This window comes from Clupea harengus, chromosome 8 (assembly GCF_900700415.2).
Source record: "Clupea harengus chromosome 8, Ch_v2.0.2, whole genome shotgun sequence".
Lineage (NCBI taxonomy): Eukaryota > Metazoa > Chordata > Actinopteri > Clupeiformes > Clupeidae > Clupea > Clupea harengus.
The window spans coordinates 1778242-1805805 of NC_045159.1; the positions used below are offsets into that span (position 1 = coordinate 1778242).

Sequence of the window (27564 nt, forward strand, 5' to 3'; positions counted from 1 at the left end):
ACGGGGTGTTTTCAAAGTAGTTGTGGCCACGTCACAACCCAATAGCGATCGCCGATTTACCATGCATTTATCATATGAATAGCCGTAATTTGAGGGGTTGTTTTGAATTGTGTCTGGTGTTTTTATTTTTGTAATAATAAAAAAATATTTATATGTTTTTGTATTGATCACTTACTATTTCAGGCGACCCCATTTCAATTCCATGCGACCCCACTAGGGGTCGCGACCCCAAGGTTGGGAACCACTGCCGTAGATGAACGTAATATGCGGTTGCAGTAGCCTAAAAGCTTAAAAATTATTCTGTCGCATCACCACACAGTACGTCGACTATGCTATTGGGGAAAGGAAAGTAGCCAACTAAGAAAAACACGTGTTTCCATCCAAACACTTTTATTTCCTTAGAAAATAGAGCTAACCTCTTCTGCTCCCACAAGTCAGACCTCAGCAGGGACCAAAATATCTGCTGATATGTTAAATGTTTCAGCAAAGATGGAAGCTCTACATTTTTTCATTGAAATACCCAGCTCCAAAGTTGCAAATGTCTTCCATTAAACTAATTTAGATTATTAATTTGAATATGTAGGTGTATGTCTCATCTGACACATTCAGTTTAAAGGGTTTGGCAATGGTATTTGTCGGCTTAAACCAAATCTTTCACTAAAAACTTTAGTCTGGCTCTGCCCACTTAATGCCTTTGATCACACCTTTACCGCTTGTACAACAGTACGCATGTGCTGCCATTTTCGCCACCAAACTAGAGCCCCATATGAAAATCAGTCCAGACTGGTGCACTTCAAGTCAGCACCTAGGGGGCAGTGAGCTATCACTGTGGACGAGGGTCAATATCTCTTCTTCCATCTCTTCCTGGTCTCAGCTTTAGCCCCTTAAAGAGGAATGTCAGTCAGCAAAGCCGGAGAATTTAGCTGGAGCACAGCCTCCAGGCCTCAAACCCACAAAACCCAGACTGCTGCACCCCAGCAGCAACACCACCCTCAGACCAGCCCTCTCTCCGCTGCTCCTGCCTGGGTCTGGAAGAGTCTGCTCTGCCTGGGAGGAGGCCGCCAGGAGGCTGGACACTCCAGTGACAACCGCACTTTATCAATCAACGTCCATCAGCGTTTGTGACCAGAGGAAATGGACTGTGCCTGTCTCTTTGCTAACCACGACTGGAAGCAAGCTGTGCTTCAGCGAGTCTAAAGGACGACATCACTAATGGGGGCTGCGTGATGGTTTTGAGAGGCGTGTGAGGACAGGGAGATTCCTGCTGAAGTAACGACGTCACAACTGAGTCAAGAGTGGAAGCAGGTTGTGATTATGTGTGTGTGACATCTGCCCCCCCGACACCACGGCTCAGTAGTCGGAGTGAAAAAGAGCAAATGACTGCTGTTAAAATCCCACCCAAATACACGCGCGCACGGACACACAGTAACAGGAGACACGGCTCCGTCATGGAAACAGGCCTGTCTGATGATTTCCCAATGTCCCCCTCTAAATAAACATACGCTGATCTAAAAATAGGCAGGTGTGGAGATAAGATCTGTGGAGTCGGTCACGCAGACCAAACACACAGGGGCAGGGGCACTTCCTGCTAGTGTGCGTACGCATTTACAGCGCTACTGCTGGAACAAAAGAGGGTGCTTGACATCCATAGACAAATACGTCTGACATTAGCTTGTCATGTGTCATTTTTGCTGATGGCGTGGAACATTTAATCTTAACCTGTGATTGTGTCCACTATCGCTGCTAAACCCAGTGGATGTGTTACTCAGGAACTCTGGGCACATAAATAAATAATATTCAAGGTGGAGCACATCGATGATCGATTGATTTCGATTCTTTTATCCCTTTGATTCCGTTTCATTCTAACAGCACAATGCTGATAAAGTGTCATGCTGAATGTGTGCGCCGATCCGTGATCACTGGGCTTTTGTTCTGTTGGCGTGCTCCATTAAAAGGCACCTATCTGCTCTCTCTACCCCTATTCCCAGGCGGGCGAGTCTCCTCCCGAGTGCGGCGGGAGCGGAGAGAGGTGACATTTGGACACTCCGCCCCGACACACACACACACACACAGACACAGACACAGACACAGACACAGACACAGACACAGACACAGACACAGACACACAGAGGCCTGCTCCCGCGGGTGGAGGCAGGTGCTGGAGCCACTGATGCACAGGTCAGCTCACATGGCGGGGGAGAGCGCACTGTCATCTCATCCCGCTGAGGTAAAAGACAGACAGACAGACAGACAGACAGACAGAGAGAGTGATAAGAGAGAGAAAAAAGGCGGCGGAGCACTTACCCAGCTGCCTGAGCAGAGAGCCGTTGTCCGACTTCCAGCGCTCCTTGGTTCCTTCGCTCCGGCGCTCCTTGCTGCGCTCCTTCACGCCGTTCGGTTTCCTTCCCTTCTCTCCTTTCAGAGTTTTATCTACACAGGAGAGGACAGATAAGGGTTGTGTTGGAGAGTTGAAGGGGGATATCACACTGCACTGGGAGGGGAGAAGGTTTTACATTCCCTGTTGGATCGGTGAAATATTTCTTCTCCGCTTCTTCGCTACTCCTTCAGAGCCACTGTTCACAAGGGTACCAAATGATATGGCTCACAGAACCTACAGCAATAGTACATTCAGCAGACAAAGCATGTGGATGTGGAGCACAGCTGTCTGTGTGTGTGTGTGTGTATCAGAGCGAGTTTGTGTGTGCGCGTGTGTGTGTGTGTGTGTGTGTGTGTGTGTGTCTGTGTGATAGAGTGTGTGTGAGCACTCATGTATGTATCTGCATGGGTGCAGATGGTGTGTGTAAGTCTGCGGAGTGCTGCAGGGCTTCTCTCCATGCTGCTGTGTGTGTGGATAATACAGACTCACTCTCTCAGAAACACTTGACCCTTAATGGCTCTGCTTACAAAACCAGCTGTACAAATTGTTACAGCGAGAGAGAGAGAGAGAGGGGGGGGAAAGAGAGAGAGAGGGGGGGGAAAGAGAGAGAGAGCGGAAAAAGTCCCCTAGCCTGAGAGAATAGACGGGGAAACGGTCTGACTTCTCAGAAGTGTGGCAGCCACAGGGGGCTCCCCCCCCCCCCCCCCCACACACACACACACACACACAGACACAGACACAGACACACACACAGCGATAGATAGAGGGGAAAAACACTAACAGGGGAAGCAGAGAGTCCTGCGGACCTTTGTTCATTAGTAATGTCACTTTAACATAACGGTCATAAAGACCATATAACATTCCACAGCACATCAGCCTAATTACCTCACAAGGGTAAATCACTCATTTAAGAACTGCTGAGATGAGTTTCAGACATGGACTGGCCCCTTTGAGTAAGGCCCAGAGCAAGACGTCTACAGCAGGCTAAATGTTAAAGAATAGTTCGGTAATAACATAGTCATTGATGAAAAACGTCCTTGCTTAATACGATCCAACACTCAATGGCAGTATGCGCTGCATGTGTATTTACTGCGCGTTCTTTACAGCACTTGTGCATGGTGAGGGTCCCAGGAAGAGGGTCCCAAGAAGTGGGTCCCAGCCCTGCACGTGCTCATGCCTGATGCCCATGAAGAGCGCCACACTGAGAACAATCCCATCATGCCGTAGGAGCTGAGTGGTTGTCTCCAGCTGTGCAGCCTGCTGGATATGTTTTACCAGGCTCCTGCTGCGTAGACAAACACCCAGGCCAGCTCGAGGGGCTCCAGGGCCTTCATCTACTCTCACTGCAGCTCTGCTGCTCCGCGGTGGGGAGTGTTTGGTGTGCGCGAGTGTCTGTCTGTCTGTCTGTCTGTCTGTCTGTCTGTCTGTCTGTCTGTCTGTCTGTCTGTCTGTCTGTCTGTCTGTCTGTCTGTCTGTCTGTCTGTCTGTCTGTCTGTCTGTCTGTCTGTCTGTCTGTGTTTTGGTTGGTAAGTGATGCTTCAATTAGGCAAACGCAAATGTTACTATGGTCTGAAGAGACTGAACCTGAACCTGCAGGAATACAATTTAGCTCTGTGATGATAATCATCATGAAAGTTTTGACGCAAAAAGGATCAGGATCTCTCTCTCTCTCTAATGTGGTCTCAGGGGTGCGTTTAGTGAGTCAGAGGAGAGGAGCAGCAACTCCACCTGTATCCACGCCGCATTCGGTGGACATGGACAAACGCTAATTAAACCCATGACCTTACACAAGCGCAAAAGTCCCGTGTCCTCTGGGAGGCGGTGGCTCTTCTAACACGACGGAATCTATGACCGAATCAAATTTGTGGTTTCCGCAAGGTTGCGTTGTGACGGTATGCATCACTATGTCTTCATATAATGGTATGTAGTGGAACTCACACACCTCTACAAGGTGGAAATGTTCCCTCTAAATGATTCTCTCTCCAAAGGGCTTTTTTATGTGTGTGTGTGTGTGTGTGTGTGTGTGTGTGTGATGGTATGGTGGCAAGGGAAACACTCATCACATCACTAGTAGTTTTTTTGTGTGTGTGCTTCTGCTGCTGAATGGTTGGCCTCGTCTAGAAAAAGGCTGGGGTGCTCAGGGACTCTGCTTTCTGAAGTGTGTGATTAATTCACTCCTTTTGTGGGCATACTGTAGAGGTGTGTGAGTGTGTGTGTGTGTGAGGTTGAAAGCGAGGCTGCGTATTGTGTGATGCTCGTTGTCCCACTTCTTACCTTTGCTCATTAGCTGGATGCCACAGTGCCCCCCCCCCACCCCCCGCCCTGCCCCACCCGCTGTTCAGCAGTCCTCTCTACACTCTCCTGTTCTGGTGTCCCTCATCAACAACTGCAGCGAGCCGAGACCACATCAAAGGGATGGAAGAGTGTGTGTGCACGCTGCAGCACCATGGGGTGCGGTGCGACTCAACGGACACAAGGCACCCCGACGATCTGCTACATCCTCTGCGCCGTACACCAGCCACCAGCCCAGTTCATCAACCGTCACTCTCAAAAAGCACTTCCAAAATCTCAAAATTAGGAAGTTGAGCTGTGGTAGCTCGTTTTTTTTTTTTTTTTTTTAAACTGCAACCAGTTTTTGTTCAATCTATATATTATCCCCATTTGTGCTTCACTTTCTGGCTTCCCTAGTTTAAGCACGGCCCGTCAGTCCTCCTGCACAAGGAGGCATCAGCAGGCGTGTGTGTGCTCGGGGGACACGGGGGACACGGGGGTCTCAAGCAGCCTGAGCTCCGCTGCAATAAAAGGGTATTGTTCCGTTGCAAATGGGCCTGTGAGGTGAAACGAGGCAAATTATTCAGAAGCGGCATTCATTGCGCAAATCGCTGCAGCTTCCTTGTGTGGAGAGATGTTGTGCTGAGACAATACAGTCACACACACACAGACAGAGATGACAGAGGGAGTCTTCCGGGCTGATTTTGGCCTCCATCTGCTGCATCAGACATGGAACACCATATCTGCATTTCTCCAGTAGCATCCTGACAACCCCTCGCGGGTGACGGGTGTGAGTGTGGGTCTGGAGATGGATTACATTTGATGTTTGGGCCCGTTGACTGAATCAAGTAAACTGTGTGTGTGCGTGCGTATTTACTGGTAATGAACACGGACTGCCTGAGTACTGATTACGGAGTGTGTGTGTGTGTGTGTGTGTGTGTGTGTGTGTGTGTGTGTGTGTGTGTGTGTGTGTGTGTGTGTGTGTGTGTGTGTGTGTGTGTACGCACACGTGCGTCTAAGTAGTCCATGTATTAAATACCATTCATTCAGTGTAGACTGGAGAGGAGGAGAGAAGAGGGGAGGGAGAGACTGACCCCACATATTTATGAGAGCAGGCAGGCTCCGTGTGTGAAGGCACTGCCAGAGGGCTGGAGGCAAGCAGATCTGTCACCGAGACCTGATCCCGACTGCTGCAAGGAACGCCTCCACTGCTCAGTGTGTGAACAGAAGAGATATGGATGCTCGCTCGCACTCACACACACACACACACACACACACACACACACACACACACACACGCACTCGCACACACACACACACACACACACACACACACACACTCTCTCTCACACACACACACAGGCCAGGGCCACCGGAGAAACTGCAGAGTCAGGATCTCTGCTGGCTCTGTTAACAGCACCATGATAAATGCTGCAAACGGAGTTCAGACGGTGCTCGCCTAATCAACACACCATGTAACTTATGAGCACACCCTTAGCCCTCACTCCACGCACGCACACACACACGCACACAGACGCACACGCACACACAGACACAGAAACACCACTTCCTGCACACAATGTGTTGGTGCTCTTTAGTCTGTGGGCTGAGAGAGGTTAAGCAGTGGGCAGTCAGGTTGGAACAATGAGTCAAGAGAGCAACGTCATTTACACTACCACAACAGGAGCCACAGCCAGCGTCCCTGACTGGAGAGTGTGTGTGTGTGTGTGTGTGTGTGTGTGTGTGTGTGTGTGTGTGTGTGTGTGTGTGTGTGTGTGTGTGTGTGTACATACATGTGTGTGTGTGTGTACATGTGTGTATGTGCACTGTAACTGTGATGTGGGAGTAAAGAGGAAGCACTCACCTCCTGCCAGGTCCTTCTCCATCAGCTGGATCTGCAGTTGGAAGATCTTCTCCTGGAGGTCACACAGGGAGTGCTTCATCTTCTCTCGTCGCGTCACCATGTAGCACAGGTTCCTCACCTGCACACACACACACACATAATCCTGAGCACATGGAAGGTGGGTGATGTGATGGCACCTATACTTACTGGCCCACACATTTGGGCACCACAGCTTTTGCCTGGCAACAGAAAGATGAAGGTGTGCACACACACACACACACACACACACACACACACACACACACACACACACACACACACACACACACACACACAGCACTCTGTTCATTTCCTCTTGTGCTCTGCAATTTAAGCGAGCTGCCATGAGTGAAGGCGGCAGCAGAGCATTAATGTTGTTAAGGCCCCATCTGAGTCATCTCCTGTGTCTGAGTCACCAGGAGTGTGCAGCGCTCTGCTCAAAGAGACAGGACTGGAGGGTGTGTGTGTGTGTGTGTGTTTTTAGGGGGGGATGGGGGGGTGGTGGTGGTGGTGGTATAGCTCTTAAGGTTGTGTATCTTCCTCAGGGACCACAAACCACATAACTGCTCACAAATCTGTGACTGGAACACAAGCAGTCCACCAAATCACCATGGCCAACACTCAGCTGACAAAAGCCAACTAGTAGTAAGACTATAACATTCTAACGCCTAGCAGCGCAGAGACTGGTGTGTGTGTGTGTGTGTGTGAATGTGTGTGTGACCTCATATCCACAGGTTCATTGTGTGCACTCTTGAAACCCAAGCGCAACAGGCCTTTGTCCTCTGGGAGGTGATTGCTCTTCTAACACTACGGAGTGTGAGCGACAGCATTCCTCTCGTGTCGCAGGCGCACGGGACCTGAGGACACACGGAGGGGTGAAGGAATGTCAGCCTTCCCCGGCTAGACGTCTCATTTTGGCCTGCAACATTCTGCAACTCGCCGTTACTCACTCTGTCAAATCACTTTCATATGTTTTTCTCCCGCGCGCTCGCTCGCTCTCCCCAAAGGCCTACTTGGAGTCGGCTCAACATGTGGTGCTGTGTGTATGTATGTGTGTGAGTGAGTGGTGTGTGAGTGCGAGTGCGTGTGTGAGTGCGAGTGTGTGTGTATGTGTGTATGTGTGAGGGAGTGTGTGAGTGAGAGTGTCTGCGTGTGTGTGTGTGTACGTGTGAGGGAGTGTGTGTGAGGGAGTGGTGTGTGTGTGTGTGTGAGTGGGGTGTGTGTAAGGGAGTGTGTGAGTGAGAGTGTCTGTGAGTGTGTGTGTGTGTATGTGAGAGGGAGTGTGTGTGTGTGTGTGTGTGTGTACGTGAGAGGGAGTGTGTGTGTGTGTGTGTGTGTGTACGTGAGAGGGAGTGTGTGTGTGTGTGTGTGTGTGTGTGTGTGTGTGTGTGTGTGTGTGTGTGAGTGTGTGAGGGAGCGGTGTGTGTGTGTGTACGTGAGAGGGTGTGTGTGTGTACGTGAGAGGGTGTGTGTGTGTGTGTGTGTACGTGAGAGTGAGTGTGTGTGTGTGTGTGTGTGTGTACGTGAGAGTGAGTGTGTGTGTGTGTGTGTGTGTGTACGTGAGAGTGAGTGTGTGTACGTGAGAGTGAGTGTGTGTGTGTGTGTGTGTACGTGAGAGTGAGTGTGTGTGTGTGTGTGTGTGTGTGTGTGTGTGTGTACGTGAGAGGGAGTGTGTGTGTGTGTGTGTGTGTGTGTGTGTGTGTGTGTGTGTGTGTGTACGTGAGAGGGAGTGTGTGTGTGTGTGTGTTCATGTGGTGAAGGAGCAGTGTGTTCTGTTCTGTTCTGCCGAGTTGGATGCACTCTCGTCCCCGGAGGCTGCTTCTGCCTGGAGCCCTGCCAGGGTGCTCTGCTGTAGTCTACAGTGGAGAGGCCCCGCCTCCATACACTGCATGTGCTGCACGCATGCAGTGTGTGTGTGTGTGTGTGTGTGTGTGTGTGTGTGCGTGCGAGCGAGCGAGTGAGAGAGTGAGAGAGTGAGTGTGTGTGTGTGTGTGTGTGTGTGTGTGTGTGTGTGTGTGTGTGTGTGTGTGTGTGAGAGAGAGTGTGTGTGTGTGTTTGAGTGAGAAGGAGAAAGAGAAAAAGAGAGAGAGACAGTGAAAGAGAGTGTGTGTCAGGTCATGTGTGTTTTTGAATCCATCTGTACGTGTGTGTGTGAGTTTTGTTTGTTTGTTTTTTTTGTGGAGAAAGAGAGCGTGTATGGAGTCTGTTTGTGTGTGGGTGTGTGGGTGTGTTTCTAGACCCATCTGTGCATGTTTGTGCGTGAAGTCTTACTTGAGAAACAGTGTGTTTGAGACTGTGTGATTATGAACGTGTGAGTGACTGTATGTGTGTGAGAGAATGTTTGTGGTTTCTCTCTCTCTGTGTGTGTGTGCGTGTGTGTGTGTGTGTGTCAGTCACCAGGGCCATCTGTGTCTGTGTGTAAAGGCTTTGTGCGTCACACTTCCAGCGCGCCCAAGTTTGAAATGTGTTTGTATGACTCTATGCATCAGTGTGTACACAGATTTCTATGGCATGGTATGGGGATTAAATGAGTTTGTCAGTGCATGTGTGAATGGATGGGGAGGATATAGTTAAGTGTATGCAGACATAATATGTATGTTTGTGTGCCAAGTGAACGTGTCTGCGGTATGTCCAGAAAGTGTGCATATATTTGTGGTTGTGTGTGTGCATGTTTATAGGTGTGGCAGAGTGAGAGAGTGTGTGTGTGGTATGTATATGAGGTGTGTGTGTGTGTGTGTGTGTGTGTGTGTGTGTGTGTGTGTGTGTGTGTGTGTGAGAGAGAGAGTGAGAAAGTATTAGTCATACTGATGGGAAGAGGACAGAATTAAATGAAGGGGGAGGGGTACAGGGGGAGAGAGAGGGAGAGGATCAGGAGGCAAGGAGAAAGAAAGAAAGATTAAGAGGGAGGGAGGGAGGGAGGAGAAGAGACTGAGACAGAGAGGGAAGAGAAGAAGAGACTGAGACAGAGAGGGGAGAGAAGAAGACAGAAGTCTGTCTTTGTTTACAGCCTGCACATCTTGTAAGGTGGCCATGTTGTTTCTCAAGATGGCTCAGACTGATGGTGGTGTGGTCAGTGATGCTGTGTGTGTGTGTGTGTGTGTGTGTGTGTGTGTGTGTGTGTATGTCTCAGATGGTACAGAGACGCAGACTGTAACACCCAAACAATAAACAGAGTCTGATCTGTTCTGTCAGACAACAAACCGGTCTGTGTGTCCTGCACAAATGCCAGGCTTACGTGCAGCTTTGACATTTAGTTCAACTTTCCACACAAACAAGTGTGCTTTTGGCCAGGTGCAAATATACTGTAAACCGCTCTGATCTACATCTATGTGTCTCCACATAACTAAAACACATCTATGTCTTTCTTTCTCCCTCCTTCCCTCCCTCCCTCCCTCCCTCCCTCTCAAACTGCTCTCACCCCCTCCACCCTGCTCCATTCAGAGCTCGTGGCCGGTGCGTAACCCTGCGTGTTGTGCCCTCCGCAGTCATGCCAGGCACCTGTGTCTTTAATTAGAACCTGATGACAGCAGATGCCAAGCTAACCTGCTCTGAGAGTGCCAGCGTGCCAGGCCGAGGCCGGCCAGCCAGCCAGCCAGCAGCGCGCTTTGACGGGCACGCTTGCTCCTGCGAGGAGAGGGACCACGTGGAGACAGGCCTGGGGGCTAAATGGCATGAGCCGATGCCAAGGAGGGGAGATGTGGTCAGCGTGCTGATGGAAGAAAGAAAAAAAAAAACCTCTCACAGCATTCTCATTAGGACGGATGCTTCTAGAAAGCACCACGGCATGTGGGTGCTGCTTATGCGTGCTACGCTCAGACAAACATGCACACTGGCTGGCACACGCACACCACAAATACAGAGACACACACACACACACACACACACAAACACAGCAGAATAACAAGCAGCTTCATTACAACCATTCTCTGCATCATATCAACCCCTCAAGGAGAGCTAAACTCCCCCTCCAATCAAAACAGACACACACACGCACAGACACACACACACACACACACACACACACACACAGGGGAGGGGAGGCAGAATCTGGGTCAGGCAGCATCTCAGTCTGTAGCCTCTCCTTCAGGCTCACCCGCAACAGGAGGGGACCGATGACTAGCAGTGATGCTGAGGTGCAGACGGCCAATCCCCCCCCTGCACTCGCTCCGTTCACACATCTATTCACTCTATGCACGCTCCCTCCTCTCGGGACGTCTGGATTTCACCCCATGGTATCTCTGACGTTTAACATCAGTTTGGTATACAGGTCTTGTCCGACCGAGATGCGTCGTCTGATCTTTTGGAGTTAATCCACCGCTTGCCGCCGTTTCCAGAGCTCAAGGCCTCAATCCCATATCGAGTCAAACAGTCAGTGCCACAGGAGGTCCTGAAGTCCCCCCTCCCCCGCCATCAATCCCTGGCTTTATCATCAGCCCTCATCTATCAGATCCTGCAAAGCCTTTCACAGATCCAGCCTCAACGCCCCGCTGCCTCCTCTACTCACCCTCCACAAGAGAGGAAAAATCCACAAACTTCACAAAGTGGATGTGAAATGTTCCAAAACATGAGGGGAAACATCCAGTCCTCTTAGCCCTCTGCCCAGGCAGGGGGAGGAGGAGGAGGAGAAATGGGTCTGATGGTGGGGGTGGGGTGTTTATGTGTTCCTCTGCTAGTCCAACATGTTCCTAATGGAAAAGTTGGGATGGAGCCTCGCAAGGCAGCGCTGTGTCTGAAGCCCGGCAGATGTGGCAGGAGTGTAACCCCCCCCCCCCCCCCCCCCCCCCCCCACACACACACACACACACACACACACACACACACACACACACACACACACACACACACACACACACACACACACACACACACACACACACAGGGCCAGCAGAAACACTTAAAAAGAGAGTAAAGGCAAAATAAAAAAAGAGAGAGAGGAGGACAAGAAAAATGAAGACAGAAGAACAGAATGAAGGAAGTCAGAAAGGAAATAAGAAGGTCTAATCTGTTGAAGAATCTTGTCAGCTAAGACACACACACACACCCACACCCACAGTGTAAAGAGGCTATGTGACACAGGCTTGGCTTGGTTTGTTTTGACAGCGGCGCTTGTCTGGGAAGCATGTCGGCGTATCTGATGGTGGTTTACGGGAGATGAGGGGGAGAACATGAGGGCTGCTACGCTAAGTCACCACCCACACCGCTGCCCCACACACACACGCACACAAACACACACACACACCCCCTTCCCCTTGTCTAAACAAAGACATGTCTTGCCAGGCTGTCAACCCATGGTGACCTCACAGACAGACAGACACACACACACACACACACACACACACACACACACATTACCAGTTCAATGAAAACATTACACAACACCAGTTTGGATCTGCAGCTCTGTGGTACAGTGTCTAAGCATGCCTTTGCTGAAGCCAAAACAACTGACTTCATCATGCTTACTGTAAAGCCAAACTGCAGGCGGAGAGGAGAGGAGAGGAGAGGAGAGGAGGAGAGCATAGGACCTTTACACTGGAATGAATCAATGGATGTCTGATGCCTAAAAGGCTTCAACTGAAGAGGGAACCACTTCCACTATCTGACTTGCATTTCAAAGCTGAAGTACCTCAGTGGTACGCCACATTCTCAAAGAAAATCCTCCTGTGAAATATTTAAGGCCAACCCCAGGTCAATTCCAGGGTGCTTTGTTCACTTCATCACTAATTCACACACAGCCCCATCTGAGTGTAACGGAGTTAGTAGTGTGTGAGACCGGGCAGGCAGACATCAAGGGACTGGCACTCCTCGTCAAAACAAATGTGCAGACACACTAACAAACACAGACACACACACACAGACATACAGACAGACACACACAATACACATATGATACCTTGTGGCATCAAACCCCCCCTCAGCTTTATGAGGCACGAGGTCAGTGGTAAGTACTGCCCTACAACATGAGCACAGAAGGGATGGCAGGCAGTGAGTGAGTGAGTGTGTGTATGTCTGTATGTGTGTGTGTGTGTGTGTGTGAGTGTGTGTATGTGTGTGTGTGAGAGAGTATATTTGGTGGGCTGCAGGCTTCCTGAGACACCCTCTGACTTGTCAAAGTCATTTTCGATTCAAGGTTTTGTGACCTGAATTATTTATCTGACCGCCATGTATCCCGGCGCTGAAAGAATATACGGCGATACGAAAAATTATACAGCGGCGACCATCATAAATATTTATGCCCCCTCGCCTTTCTATTCATTCCACCCAGCCTGCCGATATCGCAAGGGGGTCTGGCCGCGGCACGGCAGCACTCGCTGCTGACGTGTCCCCTACGCCGGCCAACAGAGATACCGACTAGGGGCCGCTGAGACACAGGGGCCATTGATGTTGAGGAGCACCCGGCGGCCCATCACTGAAAGGGACAAAAGGGCCCAAGGAGCAGGGGGACTTCAGAGAGTCAGTGGGCACCGACGCCTGACCTTCCCCCGCTGGAGTGGAGCAGATGAGGGAGTGAGGAAGAAATGTCCGGGGCGAATATCAGCCAGAAACTTGAGGCATGATACATAAAAAAAAAAAACCTTGTCGAGCCTGTCAGATCTCAAGGTCCAGAGGATTGTGTGAGAAATGAAAAAAAGAGAGAGAAAGAAGGAAATAAATAATGAAACGAAGAAATGAAAACGATAGAGAGACAGACAGACAGACAGAGACAGACAGAGACAGACAGACAGACAGACAGACAGACAGGCTGTAGAGAGCGGAAGAGAGTGCAGAGGAACTGCCATGCCAAAAGAGGCTGCGTCTCCTCACCACTGTCGCGCCCTCAGGAAAAGAGAACGGGGCACTGCGGGGTCAAAGCCCCGAGACTGGGCGAGAGCCAGGCTGAACCCGGTCCAGCAGGGCGGGCCATCCGGCATCACAGCCAGACCCGTCTGGCCTCCTGCCAACAGCCCAATCCCACCCCACCCCCCCTCTCAGGGAGAAGCGACGGCAACTATTAGAGCCCTGAGGGGTGGCGGGGTGGAGGGCCTGCCAGCGTCTCCGCTCTGCTCCCCGGCCAGGAGCACGGGCTGTTCTCACTCAGCCTTTGCCCTCGGCGTGAACCGGGGCTGCTGTTGCGTAACGCTCCCCGAGCCACGCAGTCACGCCAGACCCCGGGCGAGCACGTCCAGATCAATCAGGGAGAGAGCGCCCGGAACCACAGCGGGGAGAAGCAAACACACGACTGAATGACATTTCTTCCCATTCCCTACGCCTTTCCCTACCCTCCCTCCATCCATCCTCCTTTCTCGGTCTCATTTGCTTGATCTCTCCCTCACTCTCACACACACACACTCTCTCTCTCTCTCTCTCACTCTCTCTCTCTCTCTCTTTCCCCCTCCTCCCATTTTGTTTTAACCACAGCACAGGCATCATTTCCAAAAAAGCAAAGCGCTTCAGCATAGGAGGGGAAAGGAAAAACAAAACCTAAAAAAAAATAATAAAAAAAAAAAAAGACATTCTCTGTATAATCAGAGCATGAAGCCAAGAAAAACTCGCTGACAATCTCATCCAAGCGCACACAATGTACAGAACGCTGGGTTGGCCGTCGCTGAAGGGCCACGCCCTCCCCCCCCTCCCATAATGTGCTTTCATAAGTGTTCTCATGGCATCCTCTGCACCACGGCGACCTGCTGAGCTGGGCTTGGCAGCGGCAGCGGCAGGCAGGGCAGTGTGCCAACCCACGGGGCTGCCATAGCGAAGTGGGCTCTGAAGGCGCCTTTTCAAACGTGTACACAAGCTCCTGAAGGAGTCTCTCTCTCTCTCTAACACACACACACGTGTCTGTAGTGGCCCATGCTCTGTCTTCGACCGCTGGACTAACACACGCAATCACAGATGCATCCACAAACATCTGAAGGGAAAGCAGCTGGCAAAAATGAAGCCTTCACTTGCTCTCCTTCTTCTCTTCCCCTCCAGAGGACTGAGGAGCAGGCAGAAGTGCTGGATGAGAGCTGTATGGCTGTCCCTCCCCTGAAATAGTGGCTTGCGTGTGTCTCTCTCTCTCTCTCTCTCTCTCTCTCTCTCTCTCTCTCTCTCTCTCTCTCTCTCTCTCTCTCTCTCTCTCTCTCTCTCTCTCTCTCTCTCTCTCTCTCTCTCTCTCTCTCTCTCTCTCTCTCTCTCTCTGGGGTAATCCTCCTCAATCCCTTCTCCCAGTTGTGCTCCAGCCCAGCAGCACCCCGTAGCCGGCGTGTCTAACGGGGTGTGACGGGCAGCGCAGGCCCCTGCACCCAGCTCTCTCTCCCCTACAGGCTCCCAGAACATCCACATCCACACCCGCGACTCACCACAGCTCACTGCGCCCCAAGGCCCAGGCTCCGGCCCTTCCAGAGCCCCCTGCCCTGAGCGGGTGTCACTGAGAGAAAGTGACAGAGTGACGGCGAGACAGGCGGAGAAGGGGGTGGGGGTCGGTTTGGAGGAGGAGGGATAAATGGGGTGAGAAAGTGCTTTGTTGGGCTTAAGATAGCATTGCCAGATTTGTTCCATTCACAGCCCTTAAAACAGGAGCCCTTAATCCATCCTGAAGACGCTGTGGTGGAGGCCTTCGCTAAGACTAGCGTGGCCTGGCCGCTGGGTGGAGACGGTGCAGGCGGGGCCCTCCGAGACGGGACAGGAGACATCTTCCTCCTCTCAATCACAGAGAAGGAGGAATGCCCGTGCGGATCTCGACTCAAAGCGCACAGAGGGACAAGCACTTCATCTTAGGCTGGGTGACTGACGTCAGCCCACAGTATCACTCAACAGTGTCTGATAATGGCATAACGGATAACGGAATGGATGAAGCTTCTCGCAGCAGTCAGCAGTGCCAGAGGCACCAGCACAGCTAAGTGTGTCATTTAGATCTCTGATCAACAAACTGCTTTCTCTGTTCCTGAAAACACTGGCTGGCATGGAAGCGATTTGTGACGCCAATGATTGAAGGAAGCTCACAGGGGTTATTCCCGGGCAAACTCATTCATGACTTCATGCTTTGACCAAGGCAGAAGAGGAATTTTACAAGCAATGGAGCATGATGTGAGCCCTGGTATGAGCTCTAAACTGCAGCTTAGTTCTGGCCGTGATGTCTGAATGGGTGGCTGATTAGATAATACCAGCCTGTTGTGACGCAAGGCCGTGGAGATTACAACCTCTCAACTGCCTGCCTTGATTAATGTGCACAAGTCTTCCATGTCCCTCTCCGTGTCTGCCCGGCTCCTTGGAGCGGCAGCCTGTGATCCAACGAGTGATAACAGGTTCAATTCCAGTCACCACCCAGAACCTTCTTGCCCTCCTCTCCCCTCGGTCCGTGGCTGAAGGCAGTAAGCTCTCTGGGGTGCGGTGCTTATGTTGCCAGCGAGGCCCCCCCCCCACAGGACACCAACGTTTAGATTACTGCAGGCATTAGCCAAATCCGCTAGTGTTTGTACACCCGGAGACAGGCTAGCTCAGGGGCAGCGTGGGAGTTGCTCGTACCTAGTGTTTCCATTCTCACAGAATCTATAAGGCTGACGGGGGATGGAATTAATTTCAGTGCCTCAACGGCACTCCACCTGCATTCCAGAATGTGACCCGACATTCTGAAGGCCCAATCCCTGACGTCAAGCATCTGATTGGTACTGAGCCTGAGGCTCACTGAAAAAAAAAAATATTAAAAAAAAATCAAAAAGGGGAATTATCTATAATTCTGCTTAGGCTCTTCAGTCCGAGGCACAAAAAGGACACTTTTTTTTTTTTTTTTAATGTAAGCAGTGCATTACGTAGCTTTACGACAAAGAGGAAGAAGCCATAGCATAGCATAAACTCATTGCAGGTGGTTGAGTAGTGAGGAAGAGGACGGGAGAGAACATATTTAATGGGCCGCTGAAGGTCCTGCTGAGGAGCTAGTGCTTCCAAAGTTGCTCCATGGGTCCTTATTTTAGCAGATCTGACCGCACCGACCTGCACGCCTGACACCCCAAAGTGGGACTTCCTCACTGAGGTACTCCGCCTCTACTCAAAGATGAGGACAGAAAAATGCGGTGGAACACAGTTCTGGCTTTACCATGAATTACCTTTCAAGACTAATAGCTAATGCAGACAAATATTCTGAGCAGACACACGAAAATACTTCAAATTTACTGCCAAGCATGGGAAAACTCACTCACTCACTCTGTCACTCTCTCCAACACACACTTTGTCAATGTTTCCCCCCACAAGATACAGTGCCTTAGAAGCTGGCAGACATCCAGGCTTTGAAACATATACTTCTGGGAGGGATTTCTCCAACCCCTCTTAAAACTGTGGCCTGATGGGAATGGGAGTGTATCAAATAAAATAAATAATTGAACAGATTTAAAGTAATAAATCAAGAATGACACATTTTTGTCCTGGTGACAGTTTCCCCCAGCATTTTCAGAAAGCATCTACATGAAGCAATTTTTCTTTAACAAACAGATAATACACTCTTAGAAATGCAACTTCACTCCCATGCTCAGAGAGAGAGGTCACTGTGAAATCCTTCGAATAATCACCAGAAAAATGCTTATTTGTCAATAATCATGTTTGTCATGGAAACGGCACGGAAGTATGAGGATACCGACAACATTCTGTGACGCTCCTTGGCACAGCAACAGCAAGCACACAAAACCGTCCTTGTAGGAGGTTCACGGATGGAACAGTTAACACAAATGATATTACTGATGTGTACTGTATAGTTAGGTTACGGTTTCCACCCAAACCTCAAGTGCTGCATATAATTAGAATCAAACCTGCTTGCTGTGACCTTCGGTCATGACAACAATAAAAGCCAGTCAAACATAATATCCTGTCCATCTACACAGTTGTTGGAGTGGGCAGGTCCGACATACAGGTAGAGAAAACACTCTCCTCTCTATGCTGTCTGGCACAACCTTCGCCAGCAGTGATGTTCAGAATAAAAATGAATTACAACTTTCAATGGAAAAGTGCTCAGTTTCGTCAATCAGAGGTCATTCACAGGGCTCATAAATACAGTTAATTACACACACAAGTGCACGCAAGCACACACAGACAGACACACACACACACACACACACACACACCTAGCCATATAGCATCAGTACCACGTGTTCATGTGTGTGTGTGTGTGTTGAGTGTGTGTGGGTGGAGGGACACACTCACCCTCTCCAGGTCCTGCCTCAGGTGTGTGAAGAGCTTGAGGCGGCGGTAGAGCACGTCCTGCTCCTGCTGCGCCAGGTTGTCCACCTCGTCCCGCTTGGCGGCCACCAGCGGCTTGTTCAAGTTGGACTTCCGCCGCAGCTTCCAGAACTGGTAGAGGAAGTCCACGTGGGCGTCGGGCAGACCCAGCTTGTCGGCCACCTCCTTGGGCTCCACCAGCCGGTAGAACTCGTCCTCCAGCTCCTGCAGCTTCTGCTTGCGCTGGCTGGCCTTCTGCCGGTCGGGGGTGGGGGTGGGCGCGTCGGGCCGGTGCTCCGGCCGCCGCTCGGCCCCCGTGTTGTAGCTGTGCTCCAGGCAGTAGGACTTGAAGCGCACCTCGTCGTTCTCCGCCAGGATGGTGTGCATCTCCAGGCCGTGGTCGAAGGCGCACGTTACGTGGAACGCCACAACACATGAGGGCATGGAGCACTGAGGGTGCAGATGAGAGAAACACAAAGCTGTAGGCAGTGTATTATAATGGATGCTCTCTCTCTTTCTTTCTCTCTCACACACACACACACACACACACACACACACACACACACACTAGAAATGACATACAAATATCCAGTGCAGCAGAAGCAAAGATATTAGTGATGTATCCCCCTGCAGGATCTCCCTTCTCTCTCACACACACACACACAAACCCTACCCTCCCAGCACCCCAACACACACACACACACACACAGAAATCACATACAAACATCCTGGGGACGCAGAGGCAAACATGTAGGTGAGACATACTGATGGGAAATTCTCCCTACTCCAACACACACACACACACACACACACACACACACACACACACACACACACACACACACACACACACACACACACACACACACACACACACACACACACACACACACACACACAGAGAGAGAGAGTGACAGACACACTGAGAATGAAATTAGAAATCCAAACAGAAGCCCAGCAGGACTCTGCAGCCATGATTTTAACACTCTAATGGCACGTGAGCTCTAAGCCGTCCAGCCGAGCAGCCTTCGCCGCCTGTAACCCAGCCTGCTTGGAGCTATCCATGCTGACCAGATGACAGTAGCATGCTGACAGCCGTGAGAGGCGCTGAGGCGAGGCGAGGCGAGGCGAGGTTAGGCAAGCCCAACCTCTAAATCACAGGCCAGTGTTCTCACCCCCCGCTCCGGAGCCTGCCAGTGCTGTCATTATGCTGCTGCCCACACAGAGCGGCACAGACACACATCAGAGTACCTCGCAGCCCAGACCACAGACCCCACACCGGCAGCCTGACAGCTCAGCCGCTCCCATGCTCACTAGCGTCAAGTGCATTCATCGCCAAGTGGAAAATGCTATTGTTCTCAGATGGCTTTCTACGAACTCATCCTACACTTGATGCTAAACAAAAGCTTGAAATGCTAATGGGATTGTAATGCAGCAAAAAAATAAAAAAATAAAATCACACATACCAGTGGCGAGTCAGTGATGTAGTGATGCTTGGTATTCTGTGGTAACTACAGTTTGGTCGTGGTTGTGTATGTGTGGTATTCTGTGGTAACTATAGCTTGGGCTTGTTTGTGTAGATGTTATTGTGTAGGTGTGGTATTCTGCGGTAACTATAGTTTGGTCGTGTTTGTGTAGATGTTATTGTGTATGTGTGGTATTCTGTGGTAACTATAGTTTGGTCGTGTTTGTGTAGATGTTATTGTGTATGTGTGGTATTCTGTGGTAACTATAGTTTGGTCGTGTTTGTGTAGATGTTATTGTGTATGTGTGGTATTCTGCGGTAACTATAGTTTGGTCGTGGTTGTGTATGTGTGGTATTCTGCGGTTACAATAGTTTGGTCGTGTTTGTGTAGATGTTATTGTGTAGGTGTGGTATTCTGCGGTAACTATAGCTTGGGCTTGTTTGTGTAGATGTTATTGTGTAGGTGTGGTATTCTGTGGTAACTACAGTTCGGTCGTGTTTGTGTAGATGTTATTGTGTAGGTGTGGTATTCTGCAGTAACTATAGTTTGGTCGTGTTTGTGTAGATGTTATTGTGTATGTGTGGTATTCTGTGGTAACTATAGTTTGGTCGTGTTTGTGTAGATGTTATTGTGTATGTGTGGTATTCTGCGGTAACTATAGTTTGGTCGTGGTTGTGTATGTGTGGTATTCTGCGGTTACAATAGTTTGGTCGTGTTTGTGTAGATGTTATTGTGTATGTGTGGTATTCTGCGGTTACAATAGTTTGGTCGTGTTTGTGTAGATGTTATTGTGTAGGTGTGGTATTCTGCGGTAACTATAGCTTGGGCTTGTTTGTGTAGATGTTATTGTGTAGGTGTGGTATTCTGTGGTAACTACAGTTCGGTCGTGTTTGTGTAGATGTTATTGTGTAGGTGTGGTATTCTGCAGTAACTATAGTTTGGTCGTGTTTGTGTAGATGTTATTGTGTATGTGTGGTATTCTGTGGTAACTATAGTTTGGTCGTGTTTGTGTAGATGTTATTGTGTATGTGTGGTATTCTGCGGTAACTATAGTTTGGTCGTGGTTGTGTATGTGTGGTATTCTGCGGTTACAATAGTTTGGTCGTGTTTGTGTAGATGTTATTGTGTATGTGTGGTATTCTGCGGTAACTATAATTTGGTCGTGTTTGTGTAGATGTTATTGTGTATGTGTGGTATTCTGCGGTAACTATAGTTTGGTCGTGTTTGTGTAGATGTTATTGTGTATGTGTGGTATTCTGCGGTAACTATAGTTTGGTCGTGTTTGTGTAGATGTTATTGTGTATGTGAGGTATTCTGCGGTAACTATAGTTTGGTCGTGTTTGTGTAGATGTTATTGTGTATGTGAGGTATTCTGCGGTAACTATAGTTTGGTCGTGTTTGTGTAGATGTTATTGTGTATGTGAGGTATTCTGCGGTAACTATAGTTTGGTCGTGTTTGTGTAGATGTTATTGTGTATGTGAGGTATTCTGCGGTAACCTCAGTGTGATGGTAGGTGTCAGGATCCAGGCTGGGTCCTGGGCACAGGGACTTACCTGTATGCAAGTGCCTGTGTGCTCCCGACATAGACTGCAGGACAGAGCCCACCGACTGGCTGGGATGTGAGACACTTTAGTAATGGGCTCCATCTTCTCAGGACAGCCAATGCTTACCTAACACACACACACACACACACACACACACACACACACACACACACACAGTTACGACCCTGGCGGATCTAGGCCCCGCCCCATGATATTTGCATGCCTGTTCTGTCTCCTCAGCAGGAAATGGGGAGCAGGTGTACAACAGGTGTACCCCATGATTGGATGGCTACAAAAGCCTTGATCCGATGGCAGTCGGGAGAGCGTTGTTTTGGTCGTTGGTGTTGGAATAGAGATTGGTTTTGGATTGTCGTTGGTTTTGGAGTGTCGTTGGTTTTGGATTATCGTCGTCGCTTGTTTATATTACCATTTAGCTGACTGTACATTACATCTTTTGTTTCTCTCCACAACACTGACATTCACCACACGTTTTCCTATAATTATTAGATAAATATATACTTGTAACCTTTAATAAATAACTTATAATAATAATAATAATAATAATAATAATAATATCATAAATTCTGCGTGGCCTCCCCTTTATGTTTCGTGCCCGTGAGCTGGGTTCGTTACACACACACACAGAGACACAGAGACACAAAATGAGAATAGCCTTCTCGGTACCATGTATTCTAAGGTAACATTAGGTACCCTTTATTTAGTATGCATTACAATAGGGATAAATTATAATTAGGGCTGGGCACGTTAACGCGTTATTATTGCGTTAACGCATCAATTAATTAACGCCGACAATTATTTTATCGCGCGTTAACGCAGGCTTTATTATTTATTTTATTATTGTAAAAGTCTGTTGCTCACAGGCTTTTATTTTGTAAAAGTCTGCTGCTGACTGCTGCGGAACCGGAAAAGAAAAAAATGGGCGGATAAACAAACATGGAGAAGGGCATTGCTGCCATAGACATATATATATACGTCTAGGATTGCTGCGACGTGCCAACTCGCCGCCATCTTGGGAAGGTAAAGGCTGGACTGTAAACAAACGCAAGTGAACGGTGGAGCTGCGGTGGAGCTGAATAAAAAGCACTATAGCGTTTACATTTCTCAACCGATTTAATTGAGTTTGAGTTTGTATATTCAAGGGTTTATGATCTACGTGGAGTACCAAACAAAGTTTGGTCTCCATGTTACTTAGAATCTCGATAGTTCACCATAGACATATATACATACATGTGATAACTGCAAATCATTCAACGAAACAGACGGCAGACTACGTACAGCAGAGTAACTGCCAGCAGTGAACTTTTTAGTGCTTCACCACACTCACAGTGGCAATAAGCTTTAGTTTTGTGTTTGTTTTGATAACATTGTTTAAGTTGAGAATTACACAAAGTATTTATTTTATTTAACTGCTACTATACAAAAATGCTGACGTTAAGTGTTTGCACAACAAATGTTATGGCAGTTTAGTTCATATGGCAGTACATTTAAAATAACAGTGTCATGTTCTAGGAATTGACAAACTGCACTGAAAGTGTTTTCTGGTTCCTCACTCAGGGACATTTGGTACTGAACATAGACTGGTTATGCTGCTCCCTGATGAAAGTCAAATGTTTCTGCTGTTACCTCAGAAATTGCCTGTTTTAATGATATGATTGTGGCTCAGGATTTTTTTGGCAGTTTTTTTCTTTTTCATAACGAACAGGATAACATTAATGCCCTGGCAGTGGCAATGAGCTTTAATTTTGTATTTGCTTTGATATAATTGTTTAAGTTGAGATTTAAAATGAATATTTAATTTAACTGCTACTGTATTAAAATGCTGATGTTAAAAGTGTTTGCACAACAAATGTTATGGCTCTTTTGTTCATATGGCAGAACATTTCAAATAAAAGTGCGCTATACACTACTTTTGAATTAATTATTGGATTTTGCGTATACAAATGCGATTAATCGTGATTAATCAGGGATATCATGCGATTAATCGCGATTAAAACTTTTAAATCGTTGCCCAGCCCTAATTATAATACTATACTTATTACAAGCAGGTTGTATATGTCATTGCAAGATGAACCTTAGGGTTAGGGTCTGGGATACTACATACATGTCAGAAATATTTACATTCATGATAAGTACTGCTACCCATAAATAAATAAATAAATACAGTGTGTTTCAGACTACTTAAAATCAAGGTCGTCCCTCTGGTTTCATCCACTAAATCATTCATGCAATAAGAATACATATGGTCAAAAGGGAAACGATACAATAAGGGAGGATCCATTCTTGCATTTGACTGATCATATAACACTGTTTTGAGATTGTGTTGTGTCGTGTTTAAAATGGATGTTGAAATAAAAGAACGTTGAAGAAGTGGTCAACCCTATCAAAGCCTCTTTAGCGTGCACACACAACCCTGGTGAAATCCATTCCTCTACATTAGTATTTCTGACTGGGGAGGCATCCTGATGCCGCAAAGCTGGCCTATTCACACTTGTGCCTTTTGACTGCCTGGCAATTCTGCCTAATCCTATGCCGAGCCCTTTTGGTCCCGACTTGAGCCATTAGACAGACTCATTTGGAGGCGCTCCTGCCAGGATCAACCTCTGCCTTCCCTCCTCGTCTCCTCCTTTTGTCCCGCCTTGATTGGAATATCCAAGAGTGCTCTTCAGCGCAGCCTTCCGAGCGGAAGAGTGCGCGTGTGGGTGAGGGGTTCCTTTTCATTTGCCCCCTTCTCTACATTTCAATACCAATTACTTCATATTTTCAAAAGCTCACAAAAGCTTTGGAATTAAAAAAAAAAAAAAAAAAAAAAAAAAAAAAAAGAGGCAGCGTAAGAGACGGAAGCAATTACAGCCCCCAATTAACAGCCTTTTACACGGCCCACTTTGTAGCCCAGCTGAGCACATGTATCATTTCATCTAACTATAAAAATTCCAGGGTCAAGCAACGACTCAAGGGCTGATCACCCACGCCAGTCTGTATGTACTTAAACTGTCAAAAAGAGTTGGAGGCCTGTCTTGTATTCATATTCATATTTCATGTGGATGTTGACATGACTGAACCACTGTGATGATCTTCGCGCTCTAAGGTGGTGGAGAGGGACTCTACTCTATGGTGTTGCACTCCGGTTGCCTCAGCCTCCCCCACTGGACCTAGTGTGTGTGTGTCTTCTTTCATCGGACACAGAGGACACGCCACAGGGTCCAGTCTTCTTCACGCTTAAGCACGCGCGGAAAAACCTCATCTACGCCATGTCTTATCAACACCTCATTACCCTTCTCTGTAATTCACTAACACAAATTAGTTCCAATCAAGAGGTGGGAGGGCAAAAAAAAAACAGACAAAACAAACAGAATAACGATGACTCCACTGAAGCGTGACAGAAACACAATTATATCTGAAAATATCTGCGAGGTTAAATGGCACTTAACTTAATGGACCTAATAGTGAGCATACTATGAACAGTATTTGTCTTTTCTGTTCATTACATCAAGGGTGTAATGGTATACCACGATAAGGGAATACTAATAATTGCATTGTGCATCCATCAAGCAGTGAATCTTTCATACTGCTCCACCCCATAGTATACATATGCCTTGAGTATGCATGACGGTGTATGCTTACCTCAGGGATCCATAAGGCACAACTGACATGGACCCACTTGGTTCCACTGCGTGTGGGTTTCAGCGCTCCTCCCCTCTTGGGGCACAGAAGGCATTTGGGTTGCACCCCTAGGGCACAGGTGCGGCACAGCCAGTTGCCCTGTGGCACCTTCAGGATCCCGTAACAGGCCTGCGCAAAAAAAAAAAACACCTTTATTTACACAACATACACACAACAAATCAACTGCATTTGGCAATTAAATCAGCGTTCCACTTCACACAAGAACCCGCGTACACACCATTCCAAATGAGATATTAAATACAGTTAAACAGACGTGCTGAAGAGCTATCGCAGGACTGACACCACAATTAACACTGCACAGCACTCAGTTCAACACTAGAGATTTCATTGAAAAGGAGGAAGTTGGTGATCATGTTTTTTTTGCAGGGTGTGTTTAAATGGTAAATTAGTGAAAAAACATGGAGAATGTGGAATACAACTAAGTCAATAAGCTCTTTTTAAGAAAAATGGTCACACACCGTACCGTAATTTTCTCGACTATTAACAGCATCGTTTATATGCCGCATTACAGAATTGTATGTCATTTTACATAAAAAAAATCCTCACCTGATGCACACAGATGTTGCACTTGTCGCAGAAGACCATCTCATTGCCGTCCTCTCCCTCGGGCGAGCGGCACACGTCGCACACCACGTCCTCGTCGTACTCGATGCCCAGGCCCTCCTCCGTCTCGATGGCCTGCTGCATCTTCTCCTGGCACTGGCGCTCCAGCTCCTCCAGCGCGCGCTCCATACTCAGCTCGTCCAGCTCAGGCAGTGCTGTGGGGACAGGGACAGGGACAGGGTTAGGCCACTGTTTGGCCCTGATGTGAATGGACATTGTTGAAAGGAACTGAATGGAATGACATTTTGGACTGAAGGTCTTTTTTTGTCAGTGAACAATGCAGTCGAGTTTGAATTCTTCAGTTACTCGATGTGATTGGTATTTTGGCCGTCATGGCTCGAGCGCCATTCTAAAACTCTATTATTCTAAAACTCTACAGCCACTGCGTTTCAGCCCAAAGACTGGGGGAAAGGACACCTCAGCGCCCCCAAAACCATGACACTTGATTCAATTAGAGTAATGAGAGTGTGCATAAAAATGGCAAACAATACCAACTCAAATAATAAGCTAGATAAAGACAGAACTTTACACCATGTTCTGCCCTGTCAGTTCAGTAAAGATACCGTTATAGGTTATAGCTGCATGACTACATATTACTGGATTTTTAAATAAAGGAAGTTTCCTGAGATGAAGCACTACAAAGACTTCCCGTACAGAGGTCTGGACCCTTTCAGTTATTTCTCCCATAGCGTGTGTGTCCAAAGACTCTGTCCAGACTTCCCTTATAGTCCAGGTGATGTATGAAAATGATGTTCACTTATTTGTAAAAGCATGAAACTCGTCCAGTTTGGGGCCCAGAGGTGTAATTCAGCTGGACTGGAGAGACAACACCTCTCATCCCCTCCATGACAGGCTGGTGAAGCTGAGGAGCACCTGAAGGGCAGGCTGATCTCCCCCCAAATGTTCCTCCAAGAGACACAGAAGGCACATTTCTGCCGGCGGCCATCAAACTCTAGAACTCCTCCACTCTCTGCCACAACAGGGGATTAGACTGTCGCTTAATGCCTTATGCCGTTTCCCTTCACACATAATCACTGCACAACGACAATAACTATTTTCTATCGACCTCTCGCTTTCTCACTTTGCACAGCAGTGTCATTATCAGTATGCACAATGTATAACAATAATAATGTTTTTCTACTGCACATTGCAACAATGTTTACTCTTGTATTATTTGCACCATATCTCAGACATACAATGTATATAATCATTGTACAATGACAGACCGATGCAACCTTTCTATATTATTTTATTTTATTCTATTGCTGTGATTTGTGCTGGAGGCTGCTATTGTGACACTTGAAACTCCCTAGGGAAATTCGTGGTGGCTATGGCAGCCATGCCACTTTCCGCCGTAACCAAATTATGTATTTTGCATCGTATCTCCTGAACCGAACATGATAACACAGAATACAGCCTGCAATTGACAGTCATCATTTTGTATGCTGTGGCTAAGGTTAGCTTTTGAGCAGAAGCTAACCATAGCAAGCTGTACTGATCAGGGGATCACAAGCATTCGCACAATAACGCACACAGTTTACTTAAGTAATAATATCGATGACTTAAGGATTTGATAACCACAATCTGTTGCATAGATTAAATCAGATGTTTTAGGCGCTAGAGCGGCAACATTACGTTTTGTTGAAAAATGCAGGTGTCAGTTAAGAGTTGTCTGTAACGATGGATTCTACTCGAGTCCCACATGCTGCTTTCGCAGAAGTTCGTGAGTTACAAAAGACTGACTGATAACTACATTTTAAATTCATCAAACAGTTTGCCTAGGTTTTCTACTGGTGTTTTGCAGATTTTGCAAAACAACATTCATTTTTCTTTGGAACCAAGGCGTGTTGAAATGCTAACACTAAAAACAGCAAGCTTCGGGTTGAATACTTGAATACTAGAAGTGATGTTTCATGAAAATGTGAACATACCACCTCAAATTGGCACACGTCACCTGGACTATTAGGAACTTGGTAAGGAACAGAACTAAAACATTCTTGTCTTTACAGCGACACAGAGTGGTGTCCAGTTATCCATTAACCTCTGCGGCTGGGACATTTCAACTGAGTAAATATGTAATGACTGAGTAATTGTACATGATGTGAGAACAAGTGACAGAAGGGGAGATTAGATTCATTTGGTTTATATTTTTCGCTGAGCAACCCTGTGTCTGAGAGATGGGCTGCACAAATAAAACCTTGTTAATATCATTGTTATTACTACAAAAAGCGTTGACTTCTCGGTTATGTGGCACTCCCCAACTTAAATCATAAAGTTGTTTTATCTGGCTTGCAGTTAACCGTGCATGTTCTCATGACAAATGTTTTCATTGTCTCTAAAAAGCAGGGAAAACAAGACGTGGTCTTTGGGGGGTGGGGTGGGGAGAGGGGTTAAATATGCAATTGTTTTCCCCCCTCATCTGTGAGCATGAGATCGGATTGCAAGTAAACTGGGTCAGGCAGAGAGATCTTGTGGGTCAGCAGTTGGGACTGCTCTGGGCCTTGGGTTTTGGCAGTTCCCCAAAGCCAGGCTTAGAGGGGGATCCTGCAAGCTCA

At 47.9% G+C, this 27564-nt stretch overlaps 1 protein-coding gene across 5 annotated transcripts in view; it reads right to left on the bottom strand.

Annotated features, from left to right (window-relative positions):
- jade2 (jade family PHD finger 2) overlaps positions 1–27564 on the bottom strand; it is a 69552-nt gene that overhangs the window by 9942 nt on the left and 32046 nt on the right. For all 5 annotated transcript variants that reach the window (XR_006152519.1, XM_031571438.2, XM_031571440.2 and 2 more), the window contains exons 6-11: positions 24953–25164; positions 24347–24514; positions 20714–20830; positions 17679–18143; positions 6513–6630; positions 2305–2430 (exon numbers count right to left, since the gene is read on the bottom strand). Coding sequence is in view for 4 of the 5 variants with exons in the window: in XM_031571438.2 (XP_031427298.1) it covers positions 2305–2430; positions 6513–6630; positions 17679–18143; positions 20714–20830; positions 24347–24514; positions 24953–25164 (1206 nt within the window). In the remaining variant the exon portion in view is untranslated. The remainder of the gene's footprint in view (positions 1–2304; positions 2431–6512; positions 6631–17678; positions 18144–20713; positions 20831–24346; positions 24515–24952; positions 25165–27564) is intronic.